This window comes from Macrobrachium rosenbergii, chromosome 52 (assembly GCF_040412425.1).
Source record: "Macrobrachium rosenbergii isolate ZJJX-2024 chromosome 52, ASM4041242v1, whole genome shotgun sequence".
NCBI classification, from domain to species: Eukaryota; Metazoa; Arthropoda; class Malacostraca; order Decapoda; family Palaemonidae; genus Macrobrachium; species Macrobrachium rosenbergii.
Window position 1 is genome coordinate 34,504,039 of NC_089792.1, and position 20,903 is coordinate 34,524,941.

The 20,903-nt window shown below is 40.2% G+C and overlaps 1 protein-coding gene across 1 annotated transcript in view; it reads right to left on the reverse strand.

The window, feature by feature from the left end:
* Window positions 1-20,903, reverse strand: part of Oseg6 (intraflagellar transport protein Oseg6) — a 458,610-nt gene that overhangs the window by 150,671 nt on the left and 287,036 nt on the right. Inside the window, 2 exon segments of the mRNA XM_067096238.1 lie at window positions 3,552-3,625; window positions 18,175-18,322. Coding sequence (XP_066952339.1) covers window positions 3,552-3,625; window positions 18,175-18,322 — 222 coding nt within the window.

The following is a 20,903-nucleotide window of genomic DNA, read 5'->3' on the forward strand; positions in this document are numbered from 1 at the left end:
GTTCGGGAGTTAGCGCCGAAGCGGAAAAAAAGTTTTTTTCAAAAAATCACAGCACGCTTAGTTTTTAAGATTAAGAGTTCATTTTTGGCTCATTTTTTTGTCATTGCCTGAAGTTTAGTATGCAACCATCAGAAATGAAAAAAATATCATTATCATATATAAATATTGAAATATATGACAGCACAAAAAAAAAATTTCATACATAATTTTATACAAATCGCGCAGTGAGCAAAACGGTTAAAGCTAACGGGTTACTTTTTTTTTGTATTGTACACTAAATTGCGATGATTTTGGTATATAACAAATTGTAAAACGATCAAGGCAACACAGAGAAAATATTATCACAAAATGATGCATGAATTAGTAACGAGCGGACGTAAAAAAATGTTTTTTTCAAAAATTCACCATAAATCGAAATATTGTGTTAGAGACTTCCCGTTTGTTGAAAAATGAAGCTAATTGATTGAATATTACTAGACTGTAAGTGTTTTAGCTTACAATTGCAGTTTTCGACCATTTCAGTCGAGTTAAAGTTGACCGAAGGTCGAATTTTTTCTATTTATCGTGATTTAGATGAAAATATTTCAAAACTGATAAAAGCTACAACCATGAGTTATTTTCTGTTGTATTCTACATGAAACTGTGCACATTTTCATATATAAAGCTTTATGTAACGACTAATATAAAACGGTGCAAACATTACAACAATGTGACGAAAGAATTTCTGAGATGTTCGGCTGAGTTACCGCGCGGATGTAAGGAAAATGTTTTCTTCAAAAATTCACCATAAATCGAAATATTGTGCTAGAGACTTCCAATTCATTGCAAAATGAAGGTAAATGATTGAATATTACTAGAATGTAAGAGTTTTAGCTTACAACTGCGTTTTTCAACCATTTCAGTCGAGTTAAAGTTGACCGAAGGTTGAAATTTTGGCAGTTATCGTGATTTATGTGAAAATATTTCAAAACTGATAAAGCTACAACCATGAGTTATTTTCTGTTGTATTCTACATGAAATTACGCACATTTTCATATATAAAAACCTTTATGTAACGACTAATGCAAAACGATGCAAACATTACGACAACGTGACGAAAGAATTTCTGAGATGTTCGGCTGAGTTACCGCGCGCAAACGTAAGGAAAAAGTTTTTTTTTTCAGAAATTCAACATAAATCGAAATATTGTGCTTGAGACTTCCAATTTATTGCAATATGAAGGTACATGATTGAATATTACTAGAATGTAAGATTTTTAGCTTATAATTGCGTTTTTTTACCATTTCGGTCGAGTTAAAGTTGACCGAAGCTTGAAATTTTGGCAGTTATCGTGATTTATATGAAAATATTTCAAAACTGATAAAAGCTACAACCATGAGTTATTTTCTGTTGTATTCTACATGAAATTGCGCACATTTCTGTATATAAAACTTTATGTAACGACTAATATAAAACGGTGCAAACATTACGACAAAATGACAAAAGAATTTCTGGCGTGGACATAAGGAAAAAGTTTTTTTCAAAAATTCACCATAAATCGAAATATTGTGCTAGAGACTTCCCGTTTGTTGAAAAATGAAGGTAAATGATTGAATATTACTAAAATGTAAGAGTTTTAGCTTACAATTGCATTTTTTTACCATTTCGGTCGAGTCAAAATTGACCAAAGGTTGAAATTTTGGCAATTATCGTGATTTATATGAAAATATTTCCAAACTGATAAAAGCTACAACCATGGGTTGTATTTTGTTGTATTTTACATGAAATTGCGCACATTTTCATATATAAAACTTTATGTAACGACTAATATAAAACAGTGCAAAAATTACGACAAAATGACAAAAGAATTTCTGAAATTTTCGGCTGAGTTACCGTGCGGACATAAGGAAAAAGTTTTTTCAAAAATTCACCATAAATCGAAATATTGTGCTAGAGACTTCCAATTTGTTGCAAAATGAAGGTAAATGATTGAATATTACTAGAATGTAAGAGTTTTAGCTTACAATTGCGTTTTTCGACCATTTCGGTCGAGTCAAAGTTGACTGAAGGTTGAAATTTTTTGTAGTCGACGTACGGTATGTCCACTCGGCACCCAACAGACAATTTTAGTTGACGTATGATACGTCCAGTCGGCGTTTAAGGGTTAACTTAGGTTACTACCTAATCCAGGTTATTTAGTTTACACTTAAGCATATGTAATTCTAGCTTATAGGCTACAGTCACATCCACTATTAATCTAGTCTAAATTATTCTCACTTAATCTGATGTAGGCTACTGCCTAGCTTATTGTAGACATTGTACAATCTGAAAGGATTTTCTATATTATTGATAAATTGTGAAAGTTTCTTTTACTTAAAAAATCTAATTGGAATGACAAATTCTTTAAAACAATTTGCACTTTTCAGAATTACCAATCAGCGTTTATGACTAAGGTCTGACCAAGTGTTAGCAAGAAATGTTGGGTTTTTGGCTTTCACACACAAATTAATTGCCAATTCCAAAAATTTAAAACTAAAACTGGAACTTAAAACTAAGCAATTAACTTGCTTCTTTAGATGTTTACATAATGAAATCAGAGAAAAAGTCGAGTTTTCAGAGCACTGGTAAAGAACTAAACCATTCGGTGTTGACCAAAGAAGATAATAGATGTTTCGTCTTTGTGCTGGTCTGTTATTGACAATATGGTGGACTGCGCATGCACAATAACCACTTCTTCTTCTAGCAGATTTTGGCAATGGAAGAACCTGGGTTCAGCTTCTCTGTAAGATATGGGAAAGTGCCCACTTATCTTTGAGTCCATTACATACTCCATCATGTGTTATAGTGTTTATCATTATGACACAATACCTGGCCACGAGACCAACTAAAAGAGAATTCTTTGATATTAGTTTGGTCACCATGGAGTTCTGGTAGACCCATGGAAGGTAACTCTGAGGACGAAACAAGTGACTACGCTATCAAAATTATTCAATTAAATTTCTAACCCCTGATCACATTCATCTCTGGCACTACCATTCAATAGCCAATTGTGCATACTCTACAGGATATTTCATAATTTTAATCGTCGTTTACATTCAGAATCTAAGAGTCTTGCCTTGACTTCTGTGAAATCCAATACCATTCAATTTTCTAAGTTTTACTCCTGTTGAGGCCAAATTGTGTAATGTTCTTCCTAATCCTGTACTTGAATCGTTTGAACTGCAAAGTTCAAACTTGTTGCAAATGCTTTCATGCTTAGTATTGAGAAGGCTGACATGAGTCTCAATAGATTATGTTATTTATTTACTATCATACTTATTTTCCTTTCACAGTTCTTTACTTCTCAATTTTTTTTTTTTTTTTTTTTTTTACTTGGCTGGGGCTGCTTGCCATATCTGGCCCTATGGGCTTGGAGCATTCTGCTTTTCCAACTAGGCTTGCTACTTTGCTAGTTACAATAATATATACTGTACATATTGCATATGACAAACAGTTATCCTTTCATGTACTCATGTACAGAAAGTATATAAATTAAATCAGAGTTTCAAGCTTCAAAAGAAAAAATAACCCACCTCTCCATTATACAGAAGCAAAGGCACTTGACCAGGAGGAATTTTAGTTGTACCAACAAGCTCAACATGAGGACCTGTAACATATGTTTGATGATTTTTAAAAACTTAATGTTGTAAATGGTTATATATTTGGCAAATTATCAACACTATAAGGTAAATAAAAAATAAGTACACTTTCAATCATAAAAAATATCAACATTAAAACCCATGAGCCTACCTCAAGGGTATAACATCTGATTGAAATTAGAATATTAACACTAAAACTTGAAACAAAGAGGTGGTGTTGCAGTAAAATAACTATTTTTGTACATAAAGTCTATTTTATTATGAGAGTTAATTTTTTCACATAATCAGATCACATACATGGTCTTCAAAATTCCCAAACACTTCCATTTAATTTAACAAGCAAAAGAAGAATGTTGGCAGCATGCACATGAATCTATGGATCCATAGGTCACCAGTAGTACACACTGCCCAACTTTTCATGCAGTCTAGACCATTAAATATGACACACTGGTATGTCAGAAGGCAAGGATTTTGTATTATATAATGGGTTTGTATGAAAAAAAGCCTTTTTTATTAATTTGTTTCACCAAAACTTATAACCAGTCCAAAATGCAACTTAGAAGGGGCAGATCAAGCTGTTGAACACCCCAGAACAACAGTTTTGGATCGGTAAGATTCCTTAGTGCTCCTGAGGGACAGACAAGACTGGAAAGCAAACTCATAGCCCTGTGAGAACCATAGAGTCCTTTCCATGGGGGAAAATACTTTTTAGTGACATTAAAATTAAGATGTTTGAAGTTACATTCCTTTGTACACTTCTGGAAAGAAATAGGCACTTACCAATCATGTGGCATGTAATGGCAAGTAACAACAGAAAGCCTGTCTCCAAGGATGCCATGACATCAAACAGGGAAGACTACACTGAAGAAGCCAGTACTGTAATTCTAAAACCTTAAAGAGTTACCTCCTAAAGGTACACCCTGCCAAGGATTACTTTCCACCTCCAAATGAAAGCCATTAAAACTCCATTAATATCAACATATCATCTGAAAAGTAATGAAGTAAAGAGACTTTGATCTCACGGACATATACAGTACTGTACCTTTACTTGTTTTGCTCCACAACTCATAGCATAACCAAATGCCTTCAAGATAATTTGCCAGAGACAATATCACACACACACACACACACACACACACACACACACATATATATATATATATATATATATATATATATATATATATATATATATATATATATATATATATATATATATATATATTCTATATATATATATAAGCCGGAAAATCGTCGAAAATAAAAATATAAAAACCTATAATGCTCTGCATGTAAACGATGTAAACTTTGCATGTACACATACAAAAAAACATGATATTCTGCCATCTATATATATATACTATATATTTCATATTTTCTCTGGCAAATTATCTTCAAGCATTTGCCTTATGCTATGGCAGTCCCCGGCGGTTGTAAAATATTCAAGTAAAAAATTTCTGCCTCTCATATTTCTGGCCAAAATTAACTTTTTGGGGAGCTTTATTTTGAATTATTTATTGTAATACATTAATTCTGAAACATAAGTATATTATTACCCCCTTTTATATAATATTGTCTTTGTGTTGGGTATTGTTTCACAAGTGGTTCCACCCTCTAGCTATTAATTTATTCATTGAGGTTCTATATATTTTATATTTCTAAAAGAATCTTCAAGATTTATGCTAAGTTGAAAAAAACAAGTACAAGTAGATGTCTCTCATTACAAAATTAACTTTTAGCTTTATTTTGAATTATTTATTGTATATATTAATTCTAAACATAAGTATATTATTACCCCTTTTATATAATACTGTCTTTGTATTGGGTATTGTTTCATAAGTGGTTCCATATATAATTTATTCATTGATTCTGGCCATTTAGAGTGGATAAAAAACAAGATAATTAAAGGAAAACAGATTGTTATATAACATTTACCCTTGCTGGTAGATTGTAACATTACCTCTCTCTCTCTTCTCTCTCTCTCTCTCTCTCTCTCTCTCTCTCTCTCTCTCTCTCTCTCTCTCTCTCTCTCTCTCATGAAATTAAATGCACTATATGTAATGCGTGTAAATCAAACCTGGCTTGCAAAAATAATTTATTCTGCAAAATCTAACATAAGACAGCTTGAAAATGTGATCTGCTACTAGAAAATTATTGAACCACTTCCCAAACCCTCTAAGTGTGGGAGTAATTCCCATCTCCCATCCAGTCACTAAGTGTTCTCCATTCTAACTTTACATCTCAATGTCACCAGTTGACTTGAGAGGCCAAGTTCCTGTGCATGACTTTGCATGGCTAACTTTGGCTGTCCATGGCTTCCATGAGCACTTGCATGAAACATCTGTAGAGAGATAAACATCTCTCATTAGACTTAGCCTCTGGTACTCCATAACACCACATAGAAATAAATGATAAGAAATGGTAACAAAATAATAGGCCACTAAATTGTGAAGTTATTGTTTGTTGTCAACACTCACCCTTCCAGCAAGGAATTTGGTCCCAAGGAGAAATTTTTCTCACTCGGCTCCTCCAAATCGAATGTATGGCTTTTTCACAAAAGCGCTCAACACTTACCCTACAAACCGCTTTACACAACACACAAACGTATGAAGCCCTCCTCACGGCACACTCAAATTTCAAGTTCAAGCCAGACCGGGCTTCTACAACTTTTGAGACAAAATGTTGAGAGGCAATTCTGTTCCCATGGGTGTCTCCAAGTCTTCAAGGTGACTTTTGCCCCAGCACAGAATGTTGAGTTTGCAGATGATTGGGTTTGCAAATACCATCCACCTGTATATTCAATGATTATCGCAAAAAAACTACATGTCACATATTCACGAACTCATGGAAACATACATATACACACACACACACACATATATATATATATATATATGGGATTTTGACAAAGGAAAAATCTATTTCTGAGGGAGGCCCTGTGTCACCCGGCGAAATTCCATACTAACACGAATTTCTAGGTATAAATATTGCTAAATATACCAGAGAAAAAGCTTTCAGGAATGCTGGAGTTACTACCCCCAGATCGAGCGTCTTCTATAATGAAGACATCGGTATAAGCAAGGGTGAGTGAAGGAATCACAACCACAGAACCACACTCGAAAGATATCCCAATGGCAAAACCCCTCGGAAGAGCGGAGAGCCGTACCAGCTCCCACACTCACCCGCCCGCCAAGCAGCGACCCCAGCGCCATCTGAACTCATTCCAGGCTAGCACCACCCCCAGGCTTGGCATGCCCAAACCGGGGGGGAAAACCAGACACTGGGAGGGTCACCGGGTGACACAGGGCCTCCCTCAGAAATAGATTTTTCCTTTGTCAAAATCCCTTTTCTGAGCTCGTCCCTGTGTCACCCGGCGAAAGAGTAACAGAGAATCATGCCAAGACTGCAAAGATACAAAAATAAAGAGGAGGTGAAAATGAATAAAAGCACATGCTATGCAAAACTAGATTTAATATGAAAAATTCAAAACAATTAACAGTGTATCAGATCACAGGTAAGTACAGGTGAAATGAATACACATAACACAATACAATGCAATGACAAGAGTAATATAAATTACTCAACACAAAAGGAGAGGTACAGAAAACATAATGCAAAACAAACAAGGTACCTCTTAGGCTAAATCTAAACAACAGCATGGCAAAAACATATACACCAAGACATTCTTAAGGTTAACAATACTAGTATCAATAATGAGGAGCTAGGCAGTGAGGCATGATTGATCCAGGAGAACAGGCAGAGAAATAAATGAGGCAGGTGGGCGGGGGGGGGGGGGAAGGATAAGGACTAAGGATAAATTAAGGTGGGGGAATGACACTCCCCACAGCCACTGTAGAAAATTTCAGAGCTTCGAGTGATTTTAGATAGTGGCGTTTGAACACTAGAGGTGATTTCCATCCCGTGTACTTGGTAAGTTCAGCAAAATCCATATTATGAAAATAATTGGTAGAAGTAGCCACCGCACGGATATCATGAGCCTTAGGCACTGAATCCGGGTTAGCTTGTTTAATGAAATACAGAATTTGTTGTCTTATAGCTTTCAACGAAAGAGTTCCACATTTTTCCCTGATAAAAAGAGGACCAGACGTACACTGAGAAGTTCTTTGTAAGTAAGCCCTTAAGGTATGGACTGGACATAAGGATTGGTCTTGTGGAAGAGGCACCACCTTCCAAGGAGACCATCTGTCCTGAGGGTCTTCATTTTTCGCTAGGAACGTATGATCAGGGGAAAGGAGAACTTCTCCCGACGGGAGGAAATCAATGTGATCGACACCTCTGGAGAGAGCGGACAGCTCTGAGATTCTGGCACCTGAAGCTAAACTAATCAGGAATAAGGTCTTCCTTAACAGATCCAGATAAGAGCACTGAGAATTATTAATATCTGAGGCAAGCTTCAGAACGTCGTTAAGGAACCAGGTAACAGAATGTGGGCGTGTTACCGGCCTCAAACGGGCGCATGCTCTAGGGATGGAAGAAAAGTATGAATCTGTTAGGTCAATCTTGAAGCCATATAAGAACACCTTCTTCAAAGCTGATTTAGCTGTAGTAATAGTGGCCGGAGCCAAGCCTTTTTCAAACAAAGACCTAAAGAAGGTAACCGCTAGGTTAGTAGTCATAGTTTGAGCTTCAGATGCCTTCAAAAAGGATGCTAGTTTTCTGACTGCAGAATCATATTGTCTGAGAGTAGAATCTCGCTTATCAGATTCCAGAAACAGTGTGTTAACGGGGTCAATGTTTGCTCCCTTCTGTGCGGCAAACTTTATGAAGTCCATAAAGCCAGTGCATCCTGGACTTTTGAGGAAGCTGACACAGTCTTGGTTTGTACTACTTGAGTCAGTTTGGGTCTGGGTATCTGATGACACCGCAACTTGAGCTCCAGGAGAAGGGGGAACCAGTTGCTCTTCGGCCAATAGGGGGCTACCAAGGCTACCCGACCCTTGAATGACCTGAGTTTGTGCAGGACTTTCAACAGCATGTTTATTGGGGGAAACAAGTAGATTCTCTCCCAACTGTTCCAATCTATAGACATTGCGTCCGTGGCATAGGCATGGGGATCCAGATTGGGAGCCACATAACAGGGAAGTTTGTGATTGCTCTCCGTGGCGAACAGATCCACTTGGAGTCCCGGAACCCGGCGGTGGATCCAGTTGAATGATTCCCCGTCCAGGGACCATTCCGTCTCCAACGGAGTTAGTCTGGACAGAGAATCCGCCACCACGTTCCGCACTCCCGCTAGGTGGGTGGCTGACAGATGCCAGCCATGCTTGTTCGCCAGAGAGAAGATGGCAAACATCACTTGATTTACGCGACTTGATTTGGAGCCGCCCCTGTTTATGCAATGAACCACCACGGCGCTGTCTAACACCAACCTGATGTGAATCTGGCCGGCGGGGCGAAGTTTCTTGAGGGTTAGAAACACTGCCATAGCTTCCAAGGTGTTTATATGGAACTGATGGAACATTGTAGACCAAGTCCCTTGTACTTTTTGTTTTGGTTAGTATCCTCCCCAGCCGCTTAATGAAGCGTCTGTGTGGATTACCAGAGCTGGAGGGGGAACTGAAGTGGGACAGACTTCAAGAGACCCTGGACTGTGGACCACGGGCGAAGCCTTTTCTTCAGGATTTGAGGGATTGAAGAGACTCTGTCTCTGAGCCTGACATTGGTTCGTCTCCGCCACACTCTGTTTATATCTTTTCATCTCGCTTTTAAGAGCAGGTCTGTCACTGGAGCAAACTGAAGAGAGCCAAGAATCCTCTCTTGAGTCCGGCGGGAGGCTACTTTGCCTTTCAGAAACTTTCTGGTAGCAGCAGCTATTTCCTTCCGCTTGGCCGGCGGAAGGGATAGCTTGTACGAGGTTAGGTCCCACTGGAGACCCAGCCATTGAAACCGAGACTCCGGAGTCAGGCGGGACTTCTCCCTGTTCAATTGGAAGGGAGAGAAGTTCCGCGCAATCGGGACGTGATAGTAAGCGTCTGAAAGATCGATAGAGGTGGTGACGGCTCCACCTGGCAGTAGAGTCCGTACTTGAGCAACTGTAAGCATGCGAAACTTGTCGCATTGTATGTAGAGATTTAGACACAACAGATCTAGAATCACTCTTTGCTGGCCGGAACCTTTCTTGGGGACAGTGAACAGCCTGCCTTGAAACTTGAGGTGCCTCACTTTCTTTATTGCTCTCTTGTTGAGTAGCTCCGTCACAAAGTCCTGTAGGGCTTTGGAGGAAGGTTGGTAAAACCTGGTCAGGGGAGGGGGGCCCTTGATCCAGCTCCAACCCAGACCTTTGGACACAATGCTGTGTGCCCAAGGACTGAAGGACCACTGGTCTCTGAACCAGTATGGGCATCCACCTACCTGACTGGTCTCAGTGGGAGGAAGCAGGTTTGTTTCCTCTACCGCGGCCACTTTTCCCCCGGGAGACCGATCCAGCCTTGCCTCTGAAGGGGGCTCGACCTCTACCCCCCCTTGCGCTCCTATTAAGGCCGTGAAAGACCCCACGGCCTTCATAGGTAGGGTTGCACGCCGGCGAGGAGACGTACGTAGGCGCAGCAAGGGATTGGGCTGGTTGAACCAGCACATACTGTTGGGGTTGGGCCTTGGAGGTGGATGGTTGGCTCACCGTCGAGACCGGAACTGCCTGAACAACCGCCTGATGTTGTGGTCTCCTGTGCTTCCTGTAACGTTTCCCAGGCCTATTCTGGGAACCGCCAAACTCAGAGGTCTTCCGCTTAAAAGCGGAGATACCCCACTGGGAGCGCAGACTCTGGTTGGCCCTGGTTGCTTCGCCCAGGACACTGGAGACTTCATCTTCTGGGAAAAGGTTGTCTCCCCAGAAAGAACTCTTCATGAGTCTGTTAGGCTCATGACGAATGGTGGCATCAGCAAAGATGAACTTACGGCAGTTCATCTTTGCTACCATGAAGTCGTACAGGTCTGACTGGAACCCTGCTAACAGGGATTTAGTCAGAACCTGAAACAATGGCTCCTCTGCAAAGGAGACGGCGGTCGCTTCTGACAGGCACAGCGAGTTCAAAGACTGGCTCAACCGACACCGTGCCTCGAACTCAGCCTTCAGGAGAGCTTCCGTAAGCTTAGGAAGCTGCTCGCTGAACTGGTTTGAAGCGCAATCTGCGTCCAATTTACCGACAGTAAATGTGGACGGAGCGTCTTTCCAGAACTCGTCACCTCCTGGGAAGATCAGAGACGTAGGGTCTGATTCCCGAAGCTGAGGCAAGGGTTTGCCTTCCAAGCAAGCCTGAGCGGTTGCGATAGCAACCTTGTTCAGGCAGGGAGTGGGCAGCCTATCACCGAGAGAAAACAGTGAAGTTGCCCTTGAAGGGGTCAACTTCGTGTTCTCCGCCCGCCACTCGGTAAAGGTGCGCAAGAGAGCAGATTGTGCCTGATCCCTAGGGAAGATCACCGTCTCCTTAGGGACCTTGTCTGAGCGTACCCAGGCTTCCTCCGTCAGCCTAACAAAGCCTGGGTAGGGGGGCAAGAGATCAGCCGAGAAGAACTCCAGTTCTTCTAGACGCCTGGTACCTAGACCTTCAATGGTCAAGGTGTCTTCATGCGGATAGCACGAAGAGCAAAATGCCATGGGTTCCTTACGTCAAAAGGAGGAGGTCAGCGGTGTCAGGGATCTGATAGTGCACCCCGGCCCCACCGAGCGCGCCATATCAGCGATCAGAGTAAGCTTACTCAGCTTAGCCTCTACCTCCGTAGAGAACCTCTGCAACAACATCCCCGCAAACGCCTCAGGGTCAAAGGCAGGCTGGCGAGGAGGGCTGGGCTTGGCCGCCCTCTTACTCGCTCCTTTGCCCGGGGTACTCTGTTTGCTCCCAGAAGCCAAAGGGCCAGCACCCTTTGGCTTCGACGGGGGGAAAGGAGATGCTTTCCGTGAAGACGAGGACTTATAGCCCTTCGCCTTCAACGACGACTTCAACTTGGGGCCAGTAGACTGAGCTCTGTCCCTCAAGATAGAAGAATTAGTGAAGCCCTGAAAAGAAGAGGATGATGAAGGAGGGGAATCAAAGAGGGCGCCCACCCCCACTGCCTCACTTACCTCACTACCTACGCCCTGGTCCTGCTCGGTGACCATCGGCTCGAGGTCCAGGTCGAGCGCGGCGACGTCTTCGGAAACCTCCGTGTAGAGGGGGTCCTCTTGCAGGGGCTGGGTCGCGGCCCTGATCTGCTCGATGATAGGTGCGGCCACGTCAGATGGTACGGCCGCAGCGATCCGGGCGCCGGGGTAAAGCAGGTCCCTCAGCTTTTCATCGAGGACGTAAGGCTTCCCCGACGGAACATTCCTCCCGAACCCAGCCACCCAGGCGCGGAGAGACTCCAAGGCCTCTTTCTTGGAGGACTTGTCAACCTGAAAGGGAGCAGAGAGTCAAGAAAGGGCTAATACCGCGTTAATATAAGAGCCAGATGTGACCAAATAATAAACTGTGACTAACGTGGTAAAGCGGAAGTAAGCAGCTTACCGACTCGTCCTGGATACATCCGTACGATGCGAAGCACACCTCACAGCCATCCGGATGCCAGACGATCAAGTCATCAAGCCGGACCGCACAGCCAGCGTGGGTCCGACACACCACATGCCCGTAGGGTTGGTGGAGGATGGCGGCACATCCGGGCTCCTCACAACAAACAGTCTGTAAGTGTGAAAAGTATATGAACCTACCACTCTAAGAAACTTAAATTATGTAGGGATAAGTATTTTCATACCATGCTACCAGAGAACTCCGGTGGAATGAAAAACCCCGTCAGAGACGGACCTACTAAGCTAAGAAACTTAAAATATGGTAAGCAAAAAGTCTCCTGACTGCCGGAATACTCCGGCGGAACGAGAGAGTTGAATCGACAGGACCCTTACCACAAGGAACGCCAGTAATAAAAACGGCGGAACCCAAGGGAAGGATCACCGGACTCTGATATAAGATTAAAGTAAATATATATCAACCCGACGGCGGGGTTAAGCTGCCGGGGACCAGTAACAAATGTATACATATAGGGGTGGTAAAGTAACCAGTTAACATCAACATTTCTTTGCTCCTCATATACTTAAAATATGGTAAGCAAAAAGTCTCCCGACTGCCGGAATACTCCGGCGGAACGAGAGAGTGAATCGACAGGACCCTTACCACAAGGAACGCCAGAAATAAAAACGGCGGAACCCAAGGGAAGAATCACAGGACTCTGATATAAGATTAAAGTAAATATATATCAACCCGACGGCGGGGTTAAGCCGCCGGGGACCAGTAACAAATGTATACATATAGAGGGTGGTAAAGTAACCAGTTAACATCAACATATATGAGGTAGAGTCCCCCAAAGTCCGGTACCATCACCACCGGAGATCCCAAGCCTCTACCGCTAGAGCACACAAGAAGGATGAGGCAAAAACACAACTGGACCCACATGGGCAGGTGTAAGCGCCAATCAAATCCGACTAGAATGACCCAGACTCCGAGGCGAATGCGGGAGGCAAAGGGAGGACAGGAGATGATGGGAGGGAGGAAGGGCAACCCTGAGAATGTTCGAAAACCCACTCAATCCGAGGAGAGCGGGTAAACGAAACATAAAGTCAAGACAATTGTCACCAGGAACCATCCCTGGGAGGGAGCGAATCCCTCCACCAGGGAGGACCCAAGTACTCGGGGTGATCATCGGGGACCGATGTCACACACGCGAGAGATGACAAAGAGCTGACTTAGGGTAGGCTAGGGAAGGGGGAAAGGCTAGGTAAGGAAGGGCTTAGACCAGAGAAGAGGAAAACAGGAGACTAGGGAAGATGTGTACCCAGCTCAACTGTAATCGCAAGCCGTACTAGGTAAAGTAATACCCAAGTAGGGAGAGCTCTAGGCCTACCCCTAACAGGAAGGGAAAGGGAAGCAGCCTACGACCCCCACGCTCTCACCTTGTAATAGACACAGTCTATAAAATACGAAGGGGAGAATGAAAGGGAGGGATGGAGAACCAACAGGGAGAAAATTTCCCGTGTCAAAGGCCAGCCAGAACCGTAAAGTAAGGGAATGCTAAAATAGCGTGGAGGAGACACACCCAAAGGGAAAAACCTCTACCCCTCCGAAAAGAAGGGGGAGGACAATGGGGTCTCACTCCACAACCCAAACAACGGTCGGTGGATGGAACAACAACAGAAACTCCCTCTACCTGCTGATCCCCTCCTCTCACCTAACCTACCCCAAGGTACAAGGGAGAGTAGGAGGCCAGATAGGCTACCAGGAAAAGCCTAACCTTGCACTAGGCAGGGCTAGGACAGGGATGTTAACCAGAAATAATAAATAATTAACCACCAATACTAAATATATACACTAGACATTAATATCAGCTTGTGCTTGGCACGTAGCCTAACCAACAAAGCGACAGGAAGTAAACAGATAGGACTGAACCTGATGCCCCACAGTAATAATAATAATATTTTAAAAATATAATAAAACATGACATCAAGCACAAACATAATAATAAATCTATAACTGACCAATGGGGAAACATCCTGGGGAGATACCTAAGCGGGAAATACTAAGGGAACCCTAAATGTAAGAACCCCTATGATGGGAAGTTCTACGAAATTAACATTAGAGGATACCACAAAGACCCAACCTAGGCAAGACCACCAGGATGAATCCTAGGGGGATGACAATAAGCAATGTAATCGACCAAGAGAAACCCAAACAGAACAAGCTGGACGGGCGTACCTCGCGGTCGACATGGCTGACAAAGGGACGCCGCAGCATCCCAACAAAAACCACGTATAATATATAAATACGGGCTAAAACAGCCAAACTTATCATTAAACCCCATAAGAAGATAGTACTTAACTTGGAAACAGTAAAGGTGTTTGAGGACATGGTGAAATAAAGGCAAAATACGCCAAAAAACACAAGCCACAAACAAAACAGTGATCAAATCACATGCTAGAAATGGAATGAGTTCAGATGGCGCTGGGGTCGCCGCTTGGCGGGCGGGTGAGTGTGGGAGCTGGTACGGCTCTCCACTCTTCCAAGGGGTTTTGCCATTGGGATATCTTTCGAGTGTGGTTCTGTGGTTGTGATTCCTTCACTCACCCTTGCTTATACCGACGTCTTCATTATAGAAGACGCTCGATCTGGGGGTAGTAACTCCAGCATTCCTGAAAGCTTTTTTCTCTGGTATATTTAGCAATATTTATACCTAGAAATTCGTGTTAGTATGGAATTTCGCCGGGTGACACAGGGACGAGCTCAAAAAAAAAAAAAAAAAAAAAATATATATATATATATATATATATATATATATATATATATATATATATATATATATATATATATATATATATATATATATATATATATATATATATATATATATATATATATATATATATATCAGCATTCCGAGCTCCTTACGAAAATATATTCATCAGAAATTATTTCTTTTTGTTCTGGTATAAGAAATATTAATCATAATTTGAAGGTTTTTTTATACTCAATAATAATGCAGTTTACATCGTTTTCAATGCACCCGGAGCATTAAAAGTAAGTTTTCTTATGATTTTTGACGATTTTCGACGATTTTCCGGCTTACGACAATTTTCACATTACTGACGCAGCGCGAAGAACGGAACCCCCTCAGAAACTATATATATATATATATATATATATATATATATATATATATATATATATATATATATATATATATATATATATATATACATATATACATAGTATTTTGATGGCCACCTGGCAGCAGCCTCTAATTAGGGGATGTTTGGAGAAGACATCCAAAAACAACAATAGCGTGGGCTGCCAACTACGACACAAGAAATGTCCTTAATGACTGAAGCTGCGCAGGGATCACTTTTGCCCCCAGGTAAAGTTGGTAATGCAAACTTTCATTAATCTAAGATTGGGGAATACCACCAGACAGTTAAGGCTGACACAACTGTCCCCCAATCAAATCACATCCAGCCTAGATCTTAATTTTTAAACCATCCAGACATGGTTTTAATCCCAATTTTAATTAAAACTTGTTATTAAATAACTGATGACTAATCTTCCTCATAGTTATTAAGCTTGTCATTGCTTGGAAAATAGCTACCACCTAAACTTGCACTGTCCTCCTCTTGATAAGAATACTGAATGAATAGATAATACACTACCAAAAGTATGAAGTCGTCCTCTTTGACAGAATGCAACACAGTGTGTGCTGTTCCCATCTCAAAGCAAGTCTGTGACACAAACTCATAAAACAGTAAGAGATCGATGACAGGTCTCCAGGCCCCCAGATGCCGCCCCCCCTTGACTAGAAAGAAGCGAATGTAAAATACCACAGACAACAGTGAATAAGAAATGGAATAACAGAGGGAAATAACAAAAAATGGCAAAAAAAACAGCTGATAGAATGGGAAAAATAATGAATATCCCCTACAACTTCCCATCCACAGCAGTGAAGACAGGAAATGATGACCTAAGAATTAAAGAGGAAATATCAATCTATGAATTATGAACTGGTCGAATGCAAAAGGGGAACTCAACATACCCAGTACCTACTGAAAATACCTTTAGTCCAGAGGTACTAAAACCTGAACATTGTATCAACCTAGGTGTGCAAAATTCTAGGCTCACTTACTTCATTACCATTAACCAATTGTATGGTCAACCTTAGCGATAGTACACAAAGGTCAATAAGAGCCAAGAAGTCAATGAACAACAAAAAGAAAATACTTAAGCAAGGACCAACTACAATAATTAAATAAGTCTACAAGTTACCAATGTATGAACAAAAATTACAAACAAAACAAAACCAGGAATATCCATTGATTACAAACATGAAGGTGCTAGGCAGTAGGTCAGAGATACCAACCCAGTGCTCAATAGCCACAGGGTCAAAAAAACTGTTACTTCTACAACAACAACAAATTTATTATTATAGGCTACCAAGAAAAATAAACGCAAAAAACTCCATGTAGTTACTCTAATATGATCATGACTATCAGACTATCACTATACTTTTAAAAATTCATCATAAACTGTAATTTGCCGATTGTAATAAGCATCGTTTAGAAAGGTTACTTACATTACAGCAAAAGTGATTACATTTTTACAAAAGTGAGAAAACGGAGAAATGAGGTTATGTATTTCAAATTGAAAGTTAAACAATAATCATTAACACAAAGAATATTGCATCGAGCATTGAAATATCAATTTAGTTTGAACTGTAACAAATAAATCATAGGAAATGACACTGAGCTGAAAATGTCTGAAAAATCAGATTATAACTTGCAATGCGCAGTTTGCTGAAACCCTACCCCACATACGGTACGAAGGAGAGCATTTTCAACTCCAGTTCGTATAAGCACATGATGTTAAATGGGCTAGCAGTGTCAGCTGCATTTGTGGGCAAATTATGATAGACAGTGATAATCAGAAAAAATGCCACTGCTGTGAAGAATACAACAAAATCCTTTACATTATTCTTTAACATGAAAGCTATAAAGGGACACTGGAAGACAGCAGTGTTATAAGGAAAGTAACAATGATACATTACAGTGAATTAATAATGATATCCGTACAGTTCTTAAAAATGAGATGGTAATTAGTGGAGATAAAGGGAATTTGTAAAGAACTCAAAAGTAATGAGTGAGATAACAGAAGCTGAGTTTATGAAAACAATCTGATGGGAAAAACAAACAGTGCAAACGGATTCGATGACATTGTCGTCCTACTTTGGTGAGTTACCACGTCGCCCCACTCAATGCAATCAGAAGTAACTGGATTCAAGCAGAAGTGGCCATAACGAAGAAAAAGTATTTAAACCACTACCGTTTTCTTAATAAAGGATCTGGCATTAGAAGTCACTTGCTTTGCCAAACCTTTTTTCATAAAAAATATGGTTGAGAGAGAGGAGCAAACTCACAGTGAGTGGTATATCTTGATGCAATGGATACGTGTACAAATACAGTTCCACAGACTGGAAAAATATGTGAATGGAAGGCACATTACACTATTGTATTCAGTATAACACTGTACTGAATTAAATAAATGTCAATATAAATACTGTACCAAAGAGACCAAGAGTTAGTATTACAGTATACATTACACTACTGTATAACACTGAAAATGTTCTACATAGTGCAAAGGCGACATTCAAACAGCATCTGAAGAGGGTTAGCATGCAACCCCTGTCAAACAATATGCTCAAAATATTGGCAAGAGCGGCTCCTCGTTTTTCGACCAACTCGCTTCCCTATGGAGCCATAGAACAGAGATAAGCCATGAAGTGGGAAGTGTCTGTATTAATGCCAAAACTCAAGTTTAATGAGACTCTCAAGCCTTATTTAAATGTGTTCACAGTCCAGAAGGTTAAATAATTTTTGGAAAAACAACTGAGTTTATGATATAAATTTAGACACTTGGGGGAGAAAATCTGAATATAACATGAACTACAAACAATTCTACCAAACCCTGCAGATTTATTATTATGGCAAACAAACATGAGTTAGTATCAGAAACATTTTTTAGAAAAAAATGCTCACCTTTAATATGCTCTTGATGCAAAACGTATGTGTAAAGTTGCTTCTCATCAAATAAAACGAATACATTGCGATCACTCGGACAATTCTCCCATAAACATCCTTTGCAAGAGCCAGGAAATTCAGGGATTTCAAGCAAGTCATCATTGACCTATAAAGAGAAATGTACTGTAGCGTTTCACTTAATGTTCGCTGGCTAAACTGACAGTGCATTAACAACAATAAAACAAATTAAAAATCATAATAATATTATTATTGAAGAAGACCACCTACAAATGCAAGCTTTTCATATGTTATTTTGGCTTTAAACAGATCAATATGGGATAAATAAGACATTCATCAATCAACTCATATTTGCAGATTCCTGTCATCGTTAGATATTTATCCCTTGGACTCTCAGTCCAAATTCCCTTTACACTTACTGCACAGTGGCAATTCAGTCCAATGGACAGTTCAGGAGTTGATTTCCTGAGGAGACAATAAATTTCTTAGATAGAAGATTTGTGTACTGCCAACACAATAACCTGGGCCAATTTGCATAGCCTATAGCATACAGAAATGGCATATCAGTAATTACAGTAATCCCTCGATTATCCACATTCGCCTTACTGTACCCACATCCAACTGGCACCCAGGAGATATGTATAATATGAATGTCATAAAAATTTTAAAAACTGTGCTCCACAGGCATAAAGAATTGTTGAATATACTGCTTAAAAGGTGGAGGGGCATTGGGCATATTGGGCAGGATGGGAGGGGATCTGATGGCATTGCTTCGCTGGGGAAGAGATGTGTTAGTAACGCTGCTCAAAGGAATAAGTATGCAGAGAAAGACTTATTGGGGATGTGGGTGGTGGCAGAAGGGGTTTACCAGGTGGGCAGGGGTGGGGAATGCTGTGCAGATGGGTGGAGAGGTACAGGTAGTGTTTAACTTCTTTAGAGCTTTTATTTTGTTTTATATATTTTCACGTATACGTTTTTTTCACATTTTATCAAAAGATATTACAGCTGTAATAAAATAATCATGACTAACACGCACGCATGTGACAGAGAGAGAGAGAGAGAGAGAGAGAGAGAGAGAGAGAGAGAGAGAGAGAGAGATCTGGTTCTGTGCTAAGAAACTTCCCTACATAAGCCTACAACACGCAAACACCCACATACAGACACTTACCTTCCCTGTCTCCCATATCATTTCTCTTTTTTACTTCTTGGTGTTTTGTCATACAGTAATTTTCACTGCATAAAATAACTAAAAATAAAAAAATTATGAAAAACCAATGAAAATGAGAGAGAGAGAGAGAGAGAGAGAGAGAGAGAGAGAGAGAGAGAGAGAGAGAGAGAGAGAGCACAATCTTCATGAATCGTATCGGCTTAAAAGAGCCATGTCCTTTAACACGTCATCATAGTTCATTTCTTGTATTGCTCACAACTGGATGATACAGATATATCATCAGTTCATTTCTCTGCTATAGGTGCTAATAGCAAATAGCAATGTGTGCTGAAACTCATAGTACATGTGCATGCTTGGTACTCTTTGTGTTTTTTTGTTATTCTAGTTTTGGATATATCACCCCAGGTTTAATTATGCCAGTAAGAGGAAATATTTTATTTCAAATTTTTATGTCAAAAGGAGAAAGGTGTAGTTTCTGTGAAATTTTCAGAAATAAAATATTTTGGTATTAATATCTTTTTATTGGTCCCAAAATTGGGGTTAGCACTCATGTTTTTTGTTTTTTTAAATTAATTTTTACAGTAAGCTTTTTATTTGAGGACTTTTTATGTTCTGTACTATAAAATGGTGGAAAAATGGGGTTAGCCACACCCCACTTTTGTGAATGTCATTGGGCAAGCACTCATGTTTTTGTATTTCCTGTATTGATTTTTTATTGTGATTTTGCAATGGCTGATACACATATGCATCATAAAAATAAGTCTCCCACTGGCTACATCCCGTAAATATCAACGCACTCGGTGAAAAAGCGCATTTTCCCGTCACTGTTCAGTCCTGGGTGATCCGTTGCTTTTCTCAATGGTTCACAAGTTCTTGCTGCAAGTGATGTTTTCCCCACAACATACAGTTTTTGTGACAGTGCCAGTGCTAGTGTTTGTAATGATCATTGAATTTCTAAAAATACATAAAATGCAGAAAAGTACTGAAGAGAAAAAGTATAGCCCAGCAAACGTGGCCGGTTTCCATATTTCTACCTACTTGCACTTACAAGATATGTAAAGTACAAAACACTCATACTGCAAAAAAAAAAAAGGACCATAAACATCTTCCTGTTTTTTTTAACATGATTAACACCCAATTCTTAAAAAAAAAAATTATGACAGACAGAGGGCCAGGCAAACAGACTGTACGTGTTTAATCTACCCTAACTCAATGCATGTGTAACTTTAAACATACACATAGTGCAATACACATGTATGTAACACTACATTACAATAGGTAAAATACACATACTGTGCTACATTAGACAAATGTCAGTTAAAAATACTTTAGAGAGAGAGAGAGAGAGAGAGAGAGAGAGAGAGAGAGAGAGAGAGAGAGAGAGAGAGAGAGAGAGAGAGGGGGTTAAAGTAAGTGCATATTGTTTCAAAACATGATGCATGTATACGTATAGACATGCACACATGCGACGGCTAAAAGTTGATTACATTCAGCACAACAAGAATTGTCAATAAAAACCCCACAACATATTAAATAATATACATTAATCTAGTGTAATCTT